This window comes from Mustela nivalis, assembly GCF_964662115.1.
Source record: "Mustela nivalis genome assembly, chromosome: 1".
NCBI classification, from domain to species: domain Eukaryota; kingdom Metazoa; phylum Chordata; class Mammalia; order Carnivora; family Mustelidae; genus Mustela; species Mustela nivalis.
The window spans coordinates 204,543,787-204,562,122 of NC_139020.1; the positions used below are offsets into that span (position 1 = coordinate 204,543,787).

At 44.5% G+C, this 18,336-nt stretch overlaps 1 protein-coding gene across 1 annotated transcript; it reads right to left on the bottom strand.

Annotated features, from left to right (window-relative positions):
- Positions 1-5,499: 5,499 nt before the first annotated feature.
- Positions 5,500-16,088, bottom strand: TEKTL1 (tektin like 1). The gene is made up of 7 exons (XM_082709893.1): positions 15,151-16,088; positions 13,627-13,731; positions 7,623-7,821; positions 6,850-7,016; positions 6,621-6,716; positions 6,418-6,531; positions 5,500-5,870 (listed from the first exon to the last, which is right to left on the bottom strand). The coding sequence occupies exons 1-7, from the start codon at positions 15,718-15,720 to the stop codon at positions 5,622-5,624; spliced, it is 1,500 nt and encodes a 499-aa protein (XP_082566019.1). The 5' UTR covers positions 15,721-16,088; the 3' UTR covers positions 5,500-5,621.
- Positions 16,089-18,336: the final 2,248 nt, after the last annotated feature.

Consider the following 18,336-nt stretch of genomic DNA (forward strand, 5'->3'; position numbering starts at 1 on the left):
AAGTTTTCCTTCCATTTCTATTTTTTGGAAAAGTTTCAGGAGAATAGGAATTAGTTCTTCTTTAAATGTTTGGTAGAATTCCCCCGGGAAGCCATCAGGCCCTGGGCTTTTGTTTGTTTGGAGATTTTTAATGACTGTTTCAATCTCCTTACTGGTTATGGGTCTGTTCAGGCTTTCTATTTCTTCCTGGTTCAGTTGTGGTAGTTTATATGTTTCTAGGAATGCATCCATTTCTTCCAGATTGTCAAATTTATTGCCGTAGAGTTGCTCATAGTATGTTCTTATAATAGTTTGTATTTCTTTGGTGTTAGTTGTGATCTCTCCTCTTTCATTCATGATTTTATTTATTTGGGTCCTTTCTCTTTTCTTTTTGATAAGTCGGGCCAGGGGTTTATCAATTTTATTAATTCTTTCAAAGAACCAGCTCCTAGTTTCGTTGATTTTTTCTATTGTTTTTTTGGTTTCTATTTCATTGATTTCTGCTCTGATCTTTATGATTTCTCTTCTCCTGCTGGGCTTAGGGTTTCTTTCTTGTTCTTTCTCCAGCTCCTTTAGGTGTAGGGTTAGGTTGTGTACCTGAGACCTTTCTTGTTTCTTGAGAAAGGCTTGTACCGCTATATATTTTCCTCTCAGGACTGCCTTTATTGTGTCCCACAGATTTTGAACCGTTGTATTTTCATTATCATTTGTTTCCATGATTTTTTTCAATTCTTCTTTAATTTCCCGGTTGACCCATTCATTCTTTAGAAGGATACTGTTTAGTCTCCATGCATTTGGGTTCTTTCCAAACTTCCTTTTGTGGTTGAGTTCTAGCTTTAGAGCATTGTGGTCTGAAAATATGCAGGGAATGATCCCAATCTTTTGATACCGGTTGAGTCCTGATTTAGGACCGAGGATGTGATCTATTTTGGAGAATGTTCCATGTGCACTAGAGAAGAATGTGTATTCTGTTGCTTTGGGATGAAATGTTCTGAATATATCTGTGATGTCCATCTGGTCCAGTGTGTCGTTTAAGGCCTTTATTTCCTTGCTGATCTTTTGCTTGGATGACCTGTCCATTTCAGTGAGGGGAGTGTTAAAGTCCCCTACTATTATTGTATTGTTGTTGATGTGTTTCTTTGATTTTGTTATTAATTGGTTTATATAGTTGGCTGCTCCCACGTTGGGGGCATAGATATTTAAAATTGTTAAATCTTCTTGTTGGACAGACCCTTTGAGTATGATATAGTGTCCTTCCTCATCTCTTATTATAGTCTTTGGCTTAAAATCTAATTGATCTGATATAAGGATTGCCACTCCTGCTTTCTTCTGATGTCCATTAGCATGGTAAATTCTTTTCCACCCCCTCACTTTAAATCTGGAGGTGTCTTCGGGCTTAAAATGAGTTTCTTGGAGGCAACATATAGATGGGTTTTGTTTTTTTATCCATTCTGATACCCTGTGTCTTTTGACAGGGGCATTTAGCCCATTAACATTCAGGGTAACTATTGAGAGATATGAATTTAGTGCCATTGTATTGCCTGTAAGGTGACTGTTATTGTATATGGTCTCTGTTCCTTTCTTATCTACCACTTGTAGGCTCTCTCTTTGCTTAGAGGACCCCTTTCAATATTTCCTGTAGAGCTGGTTTGGTATTTGCAAATTCTTTCAGTTGTTGTTTGTCCTGGAAGCTTTTAATCTCTCCTTCTATTTTCAATGATAGCCTAGCTGGATATAGTATTCTGGGCTGCATGTTTTTCTCGTTTAGTGCTCTAAAAATATTATGCCAGCTCTTTCTGGCCTGCCAGGTCTCTGTGGATAAGTCAGCTGCCAATCTAATATTTTTACCATTGTATGTTACAGACTTCTTTTCCCGGGCTGCTTTCAGGATTTTCTCTTTGTCACTGAGACTTGTAAATTTTACTATTAGGTGACGGGGTGTGGGCCTACTCTTATTGATTTTGAGGGGCGTTCTCTGAACCTCCTGAATTTTGATGCTCGTTCCCTTTGCCATATTGGGGAAATTCTCCCCAATAATTCTCTCCAGTATACCTTCTGCTCCCCTCTCTCTTTCTTCTTCTTCTGGAATCCCAATTATTCTAATGTTGTTTCGTCTTATGGTGTCACTTAATTCTCGAATTCTCCCCTCGTGGTCCAGTAGCTGCTTGTCCCTCTTTTGCTCAGCTTCTTTATTCTCTGTCATTTGGTCTTCTATATCACTAATTCTTTCTTCTGCCTCATTTATCCTAGCAGTTAGAGCCTCCATTTTTGATTGCACCTCATTAATAGCTTTTTTTATTTCAACTTGGTTAGATTTTAGTTCTTTTATTTCTCCAGAAAGGGCTTTTATATCTCTCGAGAGGGTTTCTCTAATATCTTCCATGCCTTTTTCGAGCCCGGCTAGAACCTTGAGAATTGTCATTCTGAACTCTAGATCTGACATATTACCGATGTCTGTATTGATTAGGTCCCTAGCCTTCGGTACTGCCTCTTGTTCTTTTTTTTGCGTTGAATTTTTACGTCTTGTCATTTTGGCCAGATAAGAGTAAATGAAGGGGCAAGTAAAATACTAAAAGGGTGGCAACAACCCCAGAAAAATATGCTTTTACTAAATTAGAAGAGATCCAAAATCGTGAGTGGGGAGAAAGGGGATAAAAAGAGGTTCAAAAAGAAAGAAAGAAAAAAAAAAAAGAAAAGAAAAAAAAATTTTTTTAAAAAGAAAACACCTGAGAAAAATGTAAAAAAGAAAAAAAATATATATATTAGATAAACTAGTAAAAAATCGTTAAAAAAGAAAAAGGTAACAGTTAAAAAAAAAAAATTTTTTACCCAAAGGCGAGAAGAAAAAGAAAAAAAAAAAATGGAAAAGAAAAAATTAAATTAACTGCAAGACTAAAAAAAAAAATCACAGGAAAAAAGCCACGAGTTCCGTGCTTGGCTTTCTCCTCCTCTGGAATTCTGCTGCTCTTCTTGGTATTGAAACCGCACTCCTTGGTAGGTGAACTTGGTCTCGGCTGGATTTCTTGTTGATCTTCTGGGGGAGGGGCCTGGTGTAGTGATTCTCAAGTGTCTTTGCCCCAGGCGGAATTACACCTCCCTTACCCGGGGCCGGGGTGAGTAATCCGCTCGGGTTTGCTTTCAGGAGCTTTTGTTCCCTGAGTGCTTTCTGTAGAGTTCCGGAGGACGGGAACACAAATGGCGGCCTCCTGGTCTCCGGCCCGGAGGAGCCGAGAGCCCAGGGCCCCACTCCTCAGTGCGCCCTCAGAGAACAGCGCCCAGTTACTCCCGTCTGCCTGACCTCCGGCCGCGCTCCGAGCTCACCGAGCCTGCGACCGGTTCAAGGTAACCCCGAGCTGCGAGCTTACTGTCGGCTCTGTCTCTGCAGCCGGCTTTCCCGTTCCAATACCCGCAAGCTCTGCGACACTCAGACACCCCCGATCCTTCTGTGACCCTGCGGGACCTGAGGCCACGCTGACCCCGCGTGGGCTTCGCCCCGGTTTAGCCTCTGGAGCGATGTCCCTCAGCGGAACAGACTTTTAAAAGTCCTGATTTTGTGCGCGGTTGCTCCGCCGCTTGCCGGGAGCCGGCCCCTCCCCCCGGGGTCTATCTTCCCGTCGCTTTGGATTCACTTCTCCGCCGGTCCTACCTTTCAGAAAGCGGTTGTTTTTCTGTTTCCAGAATTGCTGTTCTTCTTCTCTTCGGTCTGCCGATGGATTTTCAGGTGTTTGCAATCTTTAGATAAGCTATCTAGCTGATCTCCGGCTAGCTGAAGCAGTCTCAGCCTGCTACTTCTCCGCCATCTTGACTCCTCCCCGAGAAACTCTTTTCATCAAAACTCTTTTGGCTGAAAACTGTTTCAATTCCTTTTCTTTCTTTCTTCTTTCTTTCTTTCTTTCTTTCTTTCTTTCTTTCTTTCTTTCGTTCTTTCTTTCTTTTTTAAAGGGATAATGTATTTCATTCCCATTTTATTTTATTTTACAATTTTATTTTATTTTTTTTGTTTCAAGTTTAATTTGAATTTTAGTTAACATAGTGTAATATTGGTTTCAGGAGGAGAACTTAGTGATTTGTCATTTACATACAACACTCAGTGCTTATCATAACAAGTGCACTCCTTAATACCATGGGAAGATGACACCCACCTTATGGTGTCACTGAGGGTCTTAGAAGATGCCTGTGTTGTGACCTGGGGCAGCAGTTGAAATCTTAGTTCAGAGAACCTCAGATCTGAAATCTCAGAGGCAACAGAGGGGATTATGCAATCACTGTTGGGGAATACTGGGTGAGAAGAGGTGACAAGCTGGGGCTGTGTCATTAAGGATGAGGGTGGCAGATTGCAACCGAGGGTGTAAGGAGGCATTGTGTGCAAAAGGAGTACTTGCATTCCTATACAAAGTTTTGGGACTTGACGGATGGACAATGATGCAGGGAAAGGGATAATTTCTAGTCTCAGGAAGGATCTGCAAGAGGCTCAAAAGTCAACAGGGTGGTGGCAGCTCTGTACCCCAAAGGATGTATGGACTGCACCCTGGGGTGTCCTTTCTCTTCAGCTCCAACCAATAAGGAAAGGGCGCCTGGATGGCTCAGTCATTAGGTCTGCCTCTGGCTCTGGTAGTGATCCCAGGGTCCTGGGATCTAGCCTCGCATTGGGCTCAGTGGGAAGCCTGCTTCTCCCTTTGCCTGCCTCTCCCCCTGCTTGGTTTCCTGCTCTCGCTGTCCCTCTCTGTCAAATAAATAAAATCTTAAAAAAAAAAAATAAGTAGGGAACACTGGCCAATGAGGAGAGGTGGGCAGGGACATTTTTTCCCTCAGCATCCACTTGGCAGCCCTGCAAGACTGGCTGCTTTTTTTGGATTTTTAATTTTTTATAAACATATATTTTTATCCCCAGGGGTACAGGTCTGTGAATCGAAGACTGGCTGCTTTTGACTGCCTTGTTTCTTCAGATTTAGGGGTGGCAAAGGTGGCTCTCCACAATTACCAACACCTTGGTAGTGCTATCCATTGAGGTCTTTCTCTATCCTGCCTACACCTTTGCAAATACAGTTCTCATTGTGGTAGTTGTGTTCTATAACTGGGTGTGTGTGCACCAGTGCGTGTGTAATGTTAATGAACAATAGCCAGTGGGTAGGGAACCTGCATTCATCTAAGAGGGGAGTTTAGATTTTGCTGGTAGTGCAGGCTTTAGATGCAGGGATTAAAATTTTAGCTCTTCTATTTAGTAGCTGTGTAACATTGGGCAGTCACCATTCTACAAGTCTTACACGGTATTCTTATGACAAGACTTTGAGGTGGATGCTGTAATTCTTTCCATTTTACTGGTGAAGACACTGAGGCCAGAGAGGGACAGTGACTTGCCCAAGGCTACACAGTTGAAATTGGGGAGCTGGGATTTGAACCCTAGAAATCTGGCGCCCAGATCCAGCCTGTTAACTCCCAGGATACACTGCCCATAAGGTGTTGTAGGGTAAGTGATTGATGTACAGTAGGTGCCTAATAAATGGTAATTATTGTCATTTTTATTATAATTCTGCTAGAGGATGTTTTGAGGGAGGGTAGGGGGAGGGCCATTGATCTGTAAGTCTCAGCTCCTCAGGTCCACCCAGAACTGGGCCGGAAGGCTGCTGCAGGGGGCGAGTCTGTCACTTGGAGGCAGCGTCCGGCTCGGCGCGGGGCGGCGTGCGCGGGTCCCAGTCGTTGACCAGGCGCTGCGCCTGCTCATAGCACATGTGCGGGTGCCGCTGGCGGAGGCGCAAGCGCACTACATTGTAGTCCACTTCATACCCGATCTTCTTGCATTTGAGGCTCCCGGTGAGGTTCTTGTGCGTGGCGAGCAGCTCCTTCAGGTTTTTTTCCACGTGCGAGATGTGGCGCTGCAGCTTGTCAGTACCCTGGGGAAGGAGCGGGACTGTGCTGTGGGCCGGGCGAACCGGACGGAGCAAGGGCAGCGCGGCACAGTCGGGGGTGGGCTAACACGCCTGGGCCAGATGTGCGTGTGAAAGGAGCACATCTTTAAGAAGGGGCGGGCCTCAGAAGGGGAGGAGCACACCTGGGCCACGTGTGCTTGCGGAAGGTCCCGGCCTGGGAAGGAGCACCGGAGGAGAGGCGGGACTCGCAGAGATTGGGGGTAACACGCTTGCGCCAGAAGCCCCTGAAAGAACCTGCGACCCGGCGGGCCTGGGATGCGGGAGAGCATCTGGGCAAGGAGTGCATGAAGGAGTTAGGCTGAAAGAGGGCCGTATCATGAGGGGGGGTGAGGCGGATAGAGGTTGAGAAGAATTTTTTGAGACAGGTGTGGATACCAGAGGGCCCCCTTCTCATGGGAATTGAAGGACTTGCAGACCTGGGTCAGATGTGCTTGAGGAAGGGGTGTTAACCGGGATGGGGCTGTGCCTAGAGAGGCCGGGGAAGGCGAGGAAGGGGCCACCGAGGGGGTACCTGGGCGAGGCGCGAGGCTTCGGGGAGTTGGGTGCCCACGTGTCTCTGGTACACTCGAACCAGAGGTCTATCCAGTTTCTCTCGAGTCTCCAGGTGACGTTTTGACACAGGACCCTGGCGGAGTGTGGTCGGAGGAGCAGTGAGGCCCAGGCTAGGCGAGCAATCCCGGCCCTACCCCCGCACACTCTTGCGCCCCAGCACACCTTGATTAGGCCACGAGTGATGTACATTTCCTGGCTGAATTTCGTGCACCGATGGATAGTTCCCCTCATTAGTCCTAAGGTCATATTCATTCTTTCCTGGGTGGGCGGGAGCACAGAGGGGTCACATTGGCTTCCGGACTCCCCTGCTCCTGGGTCCCTCTCTCTGTAGTCAGCTCTAGTCCACCCGAGTCTCCTGCCACAAACTACGAGTAGCACACGCCGCTCCTACCTTTAGTTCCAAGGTCTCACGCATCTTCTGTGCCAGAGAGGCGCACACGCGATTGCTTATCTCTTCTTGTTGTTCCTGGACATCCTCCTCGTTCTTTGTCATTTCCAGCAAGGTGTCCTTGGACTCCATCAACAGTCGCTTGGCTTCGTCCAGCGCCGTGGCGCACTCTGCGGGCAGGATGGGGTCATGCGTGGAGAACCAAGGCCTCCTTTTCCCCATCCTGGTTGTCTGAGTCCCCCTTTCTATGCTCAGGTTGTGTTGGGCCCTGGGTGAGGGGGTTTACTGAAGGAATTGTAGCAAGTCCAGGGGAGGGGCTGTTTGTGGAGTTGGCCTAAGTAGTGTCCCAGATTGACTGAAGGAGTGCTCACCTGCAGGTGTGTGGGAAGCAGGACTGTGCAAAGGCAAGAGCTAATCAAGAACGTGGCCTCGGGGCGCCTGGGTGGCTCAATGGGTTAAAGCCTCTGCCTTCAGCTCGGGTCATTATCTCAGGGTCCTGGGATCGAGCCCCGCATCCGGCTGTCTGCTCAGCGGGGAGTCAGCTTCCCTCTCTCTCTGCCTGCCTCTCTGCCTGCTTGTGATCTATCTCTCTGTCAAATAAATAAATATTAAAAAAAAAAAAGAAAGAACATGGCCTCAATGGATATGGGTTCTCAGTCTTCTCACTTGGTCGGGAGCAGGGGGATTTCCCCAGAGAAGGCAGTGGCTGAGAAGCAGAGGCCTAGTGGGCACCCAAGGGTACCTACAACAATGGACTCCTTTCTGTGGGGGCTTACCTGGGGTATAGGTGCCCACAGGGTCTGGGGGAGGTGTTTTCTGGCCCTGAGGGCGCACGGAAGGGATGTGGGAGAGGTTCACCCAGGAGTGACGGCCAGCCTGCTCCAGAACTTTATCCAGTGGCTGATTCATTAGGTCCACAGCTTGGAGCCTCTCCTTGCAGCAGAAGGCCAGAGTGTCACGGCAGGATGCCAGGGCCTGGGGGGAAGGAAGCAGAGAGGGGCAGAGAAAAAGGCAGAGTGTGAGTGGGGAGGTTGCCAGAGGTGGCTGGAAGAAATTTCTCTGCTGGGGCTGCAAAACATTTCCAGCTCCAAACTGACCCTCTCCAGGTATTGTTACTGGGAGAAAGAACTGACTTCCAGGTGGAAGTTCAGACACTCTCCAAACCCCTCCTCCTGCCCAGAAGCCTTCAATGATCCCTGGGTGGAAAGGGGAGGAGGTGAAGGGACCAGTGGTGGCTTCCCTGTCCTGGGTGTTATTTTCTTTTGGGTTCTGTGCCTGGCTTTGCTTGGGCACTGTAAGAACCAACCCCCCCTTCAGTTGTTCCACCTGTAAAGGGGAGAGGTGGCACTGGCTGAACCTACATGTATAGTTTTCCTGTACCAGTCCTTTGCTCCTCAGCTGCCTTCAAGGCAGATCCCCTCCCCTAGCCTCAGGGTCTCTTCTCTGCTCTTATTAGCATTGGGAGCCCTCAGCTGTCTTCTGAGTATCTCCCTCACCAACATCTATCTCTTCTGAACTCCTACTCCCATTCAAATCCCACTTCTGCCATTATAAAATGAAGCATATTGCATTTTTTTGATACTTGCTGTTATTTGAAAGTTATATTAAAACAAGTATTTTGTATATAGATCCATATATACCCATATATTTATCCATATAAATCATATATATATCTCCACACGTTAAAACAAGTCTTTTATGGGAGAAGATATTTGCAAATGACAGTACCACCTGGTGGGTATTACAGAGGGCACGGATTGCATGGAGCACTGGGTGTGGTGAAAAAATAATACTGTTTTTCTGAAAATAAATAAATTAATAAAAAAATAAAAAAATAAATAGAAGGAAATTTATTGTAATTATTGTCTTGAAAATGATATAATATTTAATAAATATCTTGCATAAAACTTTTTAAATATAAAAATACTATTTATATGGGAAATGTTACCATACAGTTTAATAAAATGGAAAATAAAGGTTATATGGCAATTTTAAAAAGTAAAACACAATCATGGGTGGAAATGAAATGAGAGACTAAGAAAAAAATTTCAACAGAGGGCATGAATCATCACATTAAGGGATGGGAAAGGAGCAAAAATAGACAAAATAGAAAAACATAACAGGATGTACATCAGTTGTACATCAAATTAAATAATTACATTACCTATAAATGATCTAAGGACTCTACTAAAAGGCAGATATTGCCAGAATGAAGCACAAGCAAGACCCAAATATTTTCTCTCAACAAGGAAGCCACTTTAAAGACACAGACTGCCAAAGTACAAGGATGGAGGAAAGATCAACAATGCAAACTGTAATTAATAAGGGAACCCAGGTGGTGGGTCTTATAGACGGCATGGATTGCATAGAGCACTGGGTGCGGTGCAAAAATAATGAATACTGTTGTGCTGAAAATAAAAAAAAAACAAGTCTTTTGTGTGTACATATCCATATATAAATGTATATATATTTATTATGTATTTATATAGGGAGTTATATATATTTATTATGTATTTATATGTGGATATATATTATAAATTTATATAGTGTTTATATATTATATATTTATTATGTATTTATGGTATGTATTTGTAATACATTTTGTATTCATAATACATTATGTATTTATATAATATATTATGTATTTATTCTGTATTTGTAACACATAATATATAATACATAAAATATATATTTATTTATATATTATCCACATATAAATATACATATATCCATATGTAAATACCACCCTCATCAAGATATAGAATATTTCCATCACCCCAAAAATATCCCTGGTGTCCCTTCCCTCATCCCTTAGTAGAGCTGCCTTGCTGATTTGTTTTGCCTGTTCTTTAGGTGTCCATAAACTACAGCCTATGAAATGGCTACCTCTTTTTGTAACTAAAACTTTAATAGAATACAGCCATGCTCATTCTTGCGTATGTTTTCTCTGGCTGTTTTTGCTACACTGGCCTATTTGAGCAGTTGTAACAGAGACTGCATTTTGCACGAAGCCTAAAATATTTACTATTCAGCTCTTCAAGAAAATGCTTTTGAAATCTAGAACTTCATATAAATGGAACCACACAGTGTGTATCCTATGTCTAGCTTCTTCTGCTGAATATAATCTCTTTGGGTTTCATCCATTTGAGTAAAAAATAGATTTAAAAGATCATTCATTTATTCAAATATTCATCAAGTTCCTCCCCTGTCCTGGGCAATGTAGCAGGGAGTGGGGAATGCAGTGGGGAAAACTGATCCAGTTCCTGCCCAAAAGAAGTGATGGGGTCAACATGTGTAGACAAGATGCGCTAATGAGGGGGTCAGAGAAATGGAGATTATCTGGAGGGGTGCATGGGATCCAGAGATTGTGTGTGTGTGTGTGTGTGTGTGTGTGTGTGTGTGTGTGATTAAATAGACAACAAAATTTGCCTTTTCTTTTTAAAAAGATTTTTTATTTATTTATTGGACAGAGAGATCACAAGTAGGCAGAGAGGCAGGCAGAGAGAGAGGAGGAAGCAGGCTCCCCGCTGAGCAGAGAGCCCGATGCGGGGCTTGATCCCAGTACCCTGGGATCATGACCTGAGCTGAAGGCAGAGGCCTAACCCACTGAGCCACCCAGGCACCCCCAAAATTTGCCGTTTTAACCATTAAGTGTAGAGTTCAGTGTAGAGTTCAGTGTAGAGTTCACTGCCACTATCCATTTCCAGAACTTTTTTTTCATCATCCCAAACAGATCTGTGCCCATTAGAGAATAATTCCCCTTTTGTTCACTGGTGAGAATAATCCAATAAAGATGGAAGTATTGGTGTTGCAGGAGGATGGGGAGAAAGTGGATACAGAGGTAGATGGAATTATATCATTGGTAGGGAATAATGAGAGAGATTCCCTTTAGTGGCTTCCATGCACTGGGGTCATTCACTGAGAATGAGGAAAACAGAGAGCTGGAGAGAGGTTTGAAGCAAGAGAAAGTATGAAATAACTTGCCCAGTGGGACAAGAAACCTTCTAGACACACATGGTGAGACCACTGGGAAATTTCTGAATGCCAATTTGCATTCATGATCTGACACTGAAACAGGTCTGTTGGGTTGTAAGAATTTTTCTCCAGAAATATGTACATCAGGCCTCTCCAGTAGCCCTTCTCAGTTTCCATCTATGTCTCTTTTCCCCCCAAATCTCCATTCCCATTTCTCTCTTGCAAACCCTTCCCTACAGGGTCCACCCTCAGGGTCTTCTCCCTTGTCAGTTTTGGACTTTCTTGAAGGATTTTTCAGGACTCACCAGATTTAAAGGAATATGACAGTGGCCTGGGGAGTCGGTGGGGTGAGCGCCAAAAGGGTTCAGCACCACGGACAGTGGTGTACCAGCTCCTTAATTTCCTCCCCCAACCTCACCCACTACCCTGATCTGTCTCTTATTTGAATGTCCTTATAACGTGAATTCTGTGAGGGCAAGGCCAGCTCTGTCTTTGTCCCCAATGCCAAGCATGGAGCCCAGACACCAGGATTTTGGATTAATATTTGTCAAATAGTTGAGTCAAAAGCACACACAGGTTACCAGCTAACTTAAACCAGTTCCAAAGACTCCATCAAACTTGGCCGCCCTCTCACCTCTATTAGTGCCCTCATAAAGAAGTCCTTATTGCAAGAATGAAGGATGTAGTGACAGACCACCTCTGGCTGGAGCCAACAAAGACTGAACACATATTACAGTGTAAAGAGCTAGGCTCAAGACCTGACCTGAATCATAAGGAAGTTTTCCCACTTCCTGGTATATATCCAAAGAAGATCAGGGTCTCAAAGAGATAGCTGTACTCCACGTTCATTTCAGCATTTTCCACAATATCTAAGATGTGGAAACAATCTAAGTGTCTCTTGACAGATGAGTGGATAAAGAAAATGTGAAATATATTATTACAATATTAGTGTATTAATCAAAACATTGATATCATAATATATTATAAATAATGATATAAAATGATATAGTATTATAATATGTAATATTTTATATAATACATTGTGTTATATATATCATTTATAGAAATTATATTATATGTAGTATGATATAGTATGCAATAATTGTATAATAATTATATGATGACATTACATAATATAATTATATTTTATATCATGTGGAAGCCATGTAAAATTTATAATAATAAATTATGTAATTATAATATATTATGGTATAATATATTATAATATAATATATAAAAATATAAGATAATTATAATTAATATGTATTAAAGATAATATATATATTATACATGTTATATATTAGGTATTATATTGCAGTATACAGTATACTATATATTAGTATATATAGAACACCTTATATAGGATATGTTATAATATACAGTATAAAGCTATACTATATTGTTATAGAATATATTAATATATAATATAATATATAACACAAGTTATATAATAGGTAATAACTAATATATGTTACAATATTTTGTAATTATATATTATGTATTATGTTAATATAGAATAACAGTATATGATATAGAATATATAATGTAATATGTATATAATAAAATATATACAATGGAATATTATTCAGCCTTAAAAAAGGACAGCTTGTCATTTGTGACAACATAGATGAGGCTGGAGGTTCATTATTAGGCTAAGTGAAATAAGTCAAATGCAGAAGTATCTCAATTATAGTTGACTTATATCTAAAAGTCAAATTCATAGTGCCAGAGCATAGAATGGTGGTTGCTAGGGCCTGGGAGGGAGAAATGGGGAGATGCTGGTCAAGGGCGCAAAGTTTTAGCTCTGCAAGATGATTAAGTTCTGGAGATCTAATATAGAACAATGTGACTATAGAAAACAACACTGTATTTTATAATTGAAATTTGCTAAGAGTTTGGATCTTTTTTTTTAAAATTTCTTTTCAGCGTAACAGTATTCATTGGTTTTGCACCACACCCAGTGCTCCATGCAATCCGTGCCCTCTCTAATACCCACCACCTGGTTCCCCCAACCTCCCACCCACCCCCTTCAAAACCCTCAGATTGTATTTCAGAGTAAGAGTTTGGATCCTAAGTGTTCTCACCATACAAACATAAAGGTAACTATGTGATGTGATGAATATGTTAATTACTTTGATTATGGTGATTATTTCACAATGCATACATTTATCAAATCATCAAGTTGTGTAAAATATATCCAATTTTAAATGGTCAGTTATACCTTGGTAAAGATGGGAAACAAAAAGAAGCCTGAGCTGAAGCTACTGCCCTGCTGTTGGCCAGCCCTATGCCTTGGGTGAGTCTGTGTCTCTCTGAGCCTCACTTTCCCTATCTCTAATGAGGGGATCATAATTCATATTTCACAGAAGAGTTTTAAGAAGTTAACTCGGGGGGCGCCTGGGTGGCTCAGTGGTTTAAAGCCTCTGCCTTTAGCTCAGGTCATGATCCCGGGGTCCTGGAATCAAGCCCCACATTGGGCTCTCTGCTCAGCAGGGAGCCTGCTTCCTCCTTTCTCTCTGCCTGCCTCTCTGCCTACTTGTGATCTCTGTCAAATAAAGAAATAAAATCTTAAAAAAAGTTAACTCAGTGACTGCACAGGGCACTACAGAGAAGGGTGTTCATTGTTATTTTGGGGCCCAACTCTATCTCTCAGAGCCTCAGTTTTCCCATTGCACAAAGTGGTAATACAAGGAATGTCAGGGCAGTGGGTTGAGAGTTTGCTGTGGCTACAGTCCCCAAGGTGAGAGCAGTTCACCTATTCGGTCTAACTCCAGCCCTCCCAACTTGGTCCTAGGTATTCTCAACCTTGAGCAGGGTCTCTGATTTTTCCATATCTTTTTCCATCTTCCTCTTCATGCTCTTTAGCTCCTCCTTCTCCCAGTTAAGCATACTGTCAGCTTTGTCAGGGACCTAGAAAACAAGGAAAGAATCTCTCACATCTTCCAGAGGGGGCTGGAGGGAGATTTCTCCTTCGAAGACAGTAGAGGGTTTGCTAACTCCATCAACTTCAAGTTTGGAGAATGGAGTTGGGGGTGTTCTCACTCTTTGGGGACCTCATCTGAGAAGGCTTTATTCTTTCAAGGGGCCTCTCACTTGGGGTGGGTCTTATGCTTTAGAGAGTAGGGCTGGGAGCTTCTCCCTTTTATGGATAGGAGTCCAGTGAGATGGGATGGAGGTGATTTGGGGGGAGGCTGTTCTCATTCTCTGGGGTTGGGGGTCCCCTTTCCTTGGTGATGGTCTTATCCTTTCTCCCTGACCAGAAGTAGAGGGGACTCATCACAGAAATGATGAGGAGTTGCCTTTTTGGGTTCTTACTATCTGGATTTGGGCGCTGGGGGTAGGAATCTCACCTGGTGTGTGGGGTTTTCATGTCTCCTTAGGGAGGTTGGGAGTGTTCCCCACTTTTGGGATGATGGTCTGCAGTTTCACTTTAGGGGGAGGATTTCATCAGGGCTGAGACTAAGGCTCTCACTCTTTTCTCTGGCTAGGGACTTAGTAGTTCTCAGGTGCAGGGGCTTGGAGTCCGAGGGTTTCAACCGGTAGGCAGAACCTGGTCTCTTCTCCCTAGAAAAACCCTGAGGAGGGTTTCTCACATTCTGACGCTTTGGGGGAGGACTTGGGATTTAAAAAATCATTTTAAGGAGGGATGCTTGGGTGGCTCAGTCCATTAAGTGCCAGACTCTTGATTTCAGTCAGGTCGTGATCTCAAGATCTTGAGATTGAACCCCACATTGGGCTCCATGCTCTGTGCAGAGTCTGCTTGTCCCTGCCTGTCCCCCTGCTTGCTCTCTCTTTCTCAAATAAATAAAAATCTTAAAAAACAAAACAGAACAAAACACCATTTTGAGCAGAGTTTCATGAGTTAGGATGAGGACATCACCCACTCTCCTCAGTGTGGGGCTTTGGGTATGTTTTCACTGGAATTGGGACATTGAGGGTCTTGAGCCCATGGGAGGGTCTCACTTTCTGGGCTTGGGGGTGGGTGGGTGATTTCATACCTGACCTGGGGGCTGTGGTTGCTGTTTGGGAAGAATTTCATCTAGTCTGATTCAGAGTCCCACCTTCTCTCTTGGGCTGGAGGACTGGAATAGACACTCTCTTTGAGGGAAGGGGGCTGAGGATCTCATCCCCTCGGGAGGTCACCCTCTGGGCTCGGAATCGAGGCATCTCCTCTTGGGAGCGTCCTCATCTTCTCGTGCCCTCACTCTCTGGGAGCTGGGGCCTGGGGTGCAGGTGGGCGTTCTCTCTATGGGGAGGGGTCTTACCCCCCGGCCAAGCATCTGGGAGCTGAGGCCTCGGGCTCTGAGAGGGCAGGGGAGATGGTCCCACCTTCTCGGACTTGGGCCGGTAGCCCCGAAGCTTGCCGCTCTGCTGGTTAATGAGCAGGCCTTTGCGCACTTCGCTGAGCCTGCGGTCCGTAGCCTCCCGCTGCCGAAGCAGCAGCCGCAGCTGCCCATTGATCTGGTGCTGCGCACGGCACAGGCGGGCAGCTGTGAGGCGCGCCCCGCGCGCGTGCGCGTGCACCACCTCCGCAGTCTGCAGGGCCCGCGCATCGCGGTGCAAGGGCAGTGGCAGGCGGGCGTGCCAGGCGGGGGGCTTCATCTTGCCTTTCCACAGCGTGACGCCCTCGCCCGGCGGCGGCTTCTCTAAGGTGCCGCCACCCTTGAGCATCTCCACGCGGAAGCGCCAGGGCAGGATGTAGGCAGCGCGGCAGAGGTGGCGCGCCACGTGCGGATCCCTCACGCTGTCCTTGGGTTGCCACATGGTCACTGCCTCCTGCCCGCAGCGGTCGGTCAGGTGGTGCGCCTTCTGCATGATGGATTTGGCTGCCTCGCGCCATGCTCGAGTCCCTACGCGCGTGTCCTGGCTGTGCTCAGCTGGGGGTACCAACACGGGCATTGTCCCTGCTTGCTATCTCGGCCTGGCCCCAGCGCCTCCACAGGGAGGGGCAGGGACTCCCAAAGACCGACCAACTCCTTCCTGGCCTGAACAGCGAGTGAAACGGAGTGCCCATCACCATGACGACGGGGGCAACAGCGCAGAAGCAGTTCCACAGGTGGGGGAGGGGAAAGGCTGCAGAGAGGCGTCTTTGCTTTGGAACGCGGCCAGGGTGGCTTGGAATCTGGTTTGGAATCCTGGCTCCTTGAGGAAGCCGACCTCATTTAGCACATCTCTCTCTGTTCCTTCCTATCCCCAGCAACATAGACCTTCTTCCAGCCCTTGGGGCACACTAAGTGCTTTCCCACCCCAGAGCCTCACACTCATGGTTCGTTTGGGTGGCGTACTCCTTTCCAGGTCCTTTCCAAGGGTGACTCTTCGCCAATCTTCAAAACCCAGCTTAAGTATCACTATGTCAAAAGGCTCTTTCGTTAGTACTATCGTTAAGCCCAACTCTTCTTTCCCATCACTCAGGATTCTTTTTTTTTCTTTCTTTTTTCTTTTCTTTTCTTTTTTTTTTTTTTCTGTGCAAGCCACAGAAACAGAAAAGATGGCCTCGCAGTCAGAATCACATCCAATAAACAAAAAGACATGCTGTGGCTCTTGAGAACATCATGCTCTCATCTGTGTTATCTGTCTTGGAGGCCGCCAGAGCAGGGAGTCACCTGTCTGTGGCATCTGCTTCTTTGCTTTTCTGGTCTAAGCTGGCAGCCTCTAACTGGTTGAACCTGTATCACATGGCCATGCCCTTGCTGCAAGGGAAGCTGGGAAAGTGAGTCATGTCTGAACTTCCTGTTTCTATGGCAGGAAGGAGAACTTAATGTCCTACTGAGACTTATCTGATGTGGATTTTCTTCAACATAGGAAGCAGGTTAGAGTCTGGGGAAGAAAAAAGAGAGGACAACTCTCCATCCCTCTCCCATTAGTCTCTACCACATCATTTTGTTTGTTTCTTTCTAGCAGTGGCATTTTTACTTGAGCATTTGGTAGGTACCTCCAACTTAACAGGTCCAAAACCAAACTTTTGCATAATCTTCCTGATCTTTTCCTCCACTAGTATTGCTTGACCTGACAGTTGACACACGGTTCACCCCAGTTGCTTATGTTAAAAAGTTAGAAGCTTCCTTAATTTTTCATGTCTGTAGCCAACACATTAACAAGTTCTGCCAGCCCTACTTTAAAAATGTATCCCCAGGATGATCATCCTTTTCTCCATTGCTACCACCAACATTATTTTTTTTTCAAAGATTTTATTCATTTATTTAGATAGAGAAAGAGAGTGTGTGTGAGCGTGGAGACGGGCAGATGGAGAGGGAGAGAGAGAATCTCAAGCAGACTCTGTGCTGAGTGTAGAGCTAGACTTGCAGCTTTATCTCATGACTCTGAGATCATAACCTGAGTTGAAATAAATAGTCGGACACTCAACAGGCTGAGCCACCAGGCATTCCAACAATCAATTCTTATTCTTGCTCCCATTCTCATGTCTCATTTACATGATCTCTCTGCCTATACCTGCCTTCCCAGTCTCCTCCAATTAATTCTCCACACCACAGACAGCACCATATTTTAAACTAGAGCACATCATTTTCTTACTTAAAACTCTTAAGTGAATGTCACTGTACTTAGAACAAAATCCAAATTCTTTACTCACAAAGCTCTGCATGATCTGACTTTTCTCACTTCCCTGAACTAACTCACCTTCTACTTCCCATCCCCAGGCCCACTCACTGTGCTCTAGCTTCCCTGGGTATCTTTGAATGCCTCTAACACATTGCGCTAGTTCCTAGCCTAGGGCCTTTGCATATGCTATTATCTTTTGCTCAGATCTATTTCCCTTAAGATTTTTGCCTGGCTTGGTTCTTTGTGTCCTTTAAGGAGGTCTCACCACTTAGATAGGTATTCCTTGTCTACTTACACAAAAGTATCTGTCTTAGTCTTACAGTTCCTTCATACAGTATCTTCATAGCACTCATTACTACCTGAAAGTCTCTTATCCATTTGTATCCTTTTACTTTGTGATCTTCCCCCACCTCCCCTAGAAGGAAACTTGCTCTCAAATGCCTGGCACAGCTCATGGTGTATGGTAGGTTCTCAGTATACATGTGATGAAGGAATAGATGTAGTTACATGCTGTGATCATTTTATTTGTTTTCTTTTCTTTTTTAAAATTTATTTATTTATTTGAGAGAGGGAGAGAGAGCACACGAGTGGAGGCTGGGACAGAGGGAGAGGGAGAGAGAATTCTCAAGCAGACTCCCTGCTGAGCACAGAGACTGATAGGGGACTGGATCCCAGGACCCTGAGATCATGACCTGAGCCAAAACCAAGAGTCAGACACTTAACCAATTGTCTTTTTTTTTTTTTTTTGTGAGATGAAATTCTCATTAATAAAATTAATGATGTTAAAGCACACAATTCAGAGGCATTTAGGATATTTATGGTGTTGTGTAACCACCAGCTCTATCTAGGTCCACAACATTTTCATCATCCCCAATAAAACCCTATACCCATCAGCAGTCACTTCCTATTCCTACCCCCCCCACCAGACTCCCCACCCTGCTCTAGGCATCCACTAGT

Excerpts from the sequence above, each read along its gene's own strand:
- TEKTL1 (XM_082709893.1), bottom strand. The coding sequence starts at position 15,720 with ATGCCCGTGTTGGTACCCCCAGCTGAGCACAGCCAGGACACGCGCGTA. Across the intron at positions 13,732-15,150 it reads ACCGGCCCAAGTCCGAGAAG|GTCCCTGACAAAGCTGACAG; the intron begins GTGGGACCATCT and ends CTTGTTTTCTAG. Across the intron at positions 7,822-13,626 it reads AATCAGAGACCCTGCTCAAG|GCCCTGGCATCCTGCCGTGA; the intron begins GTTGAGAATACC and ends CCTTCCCCCCAG.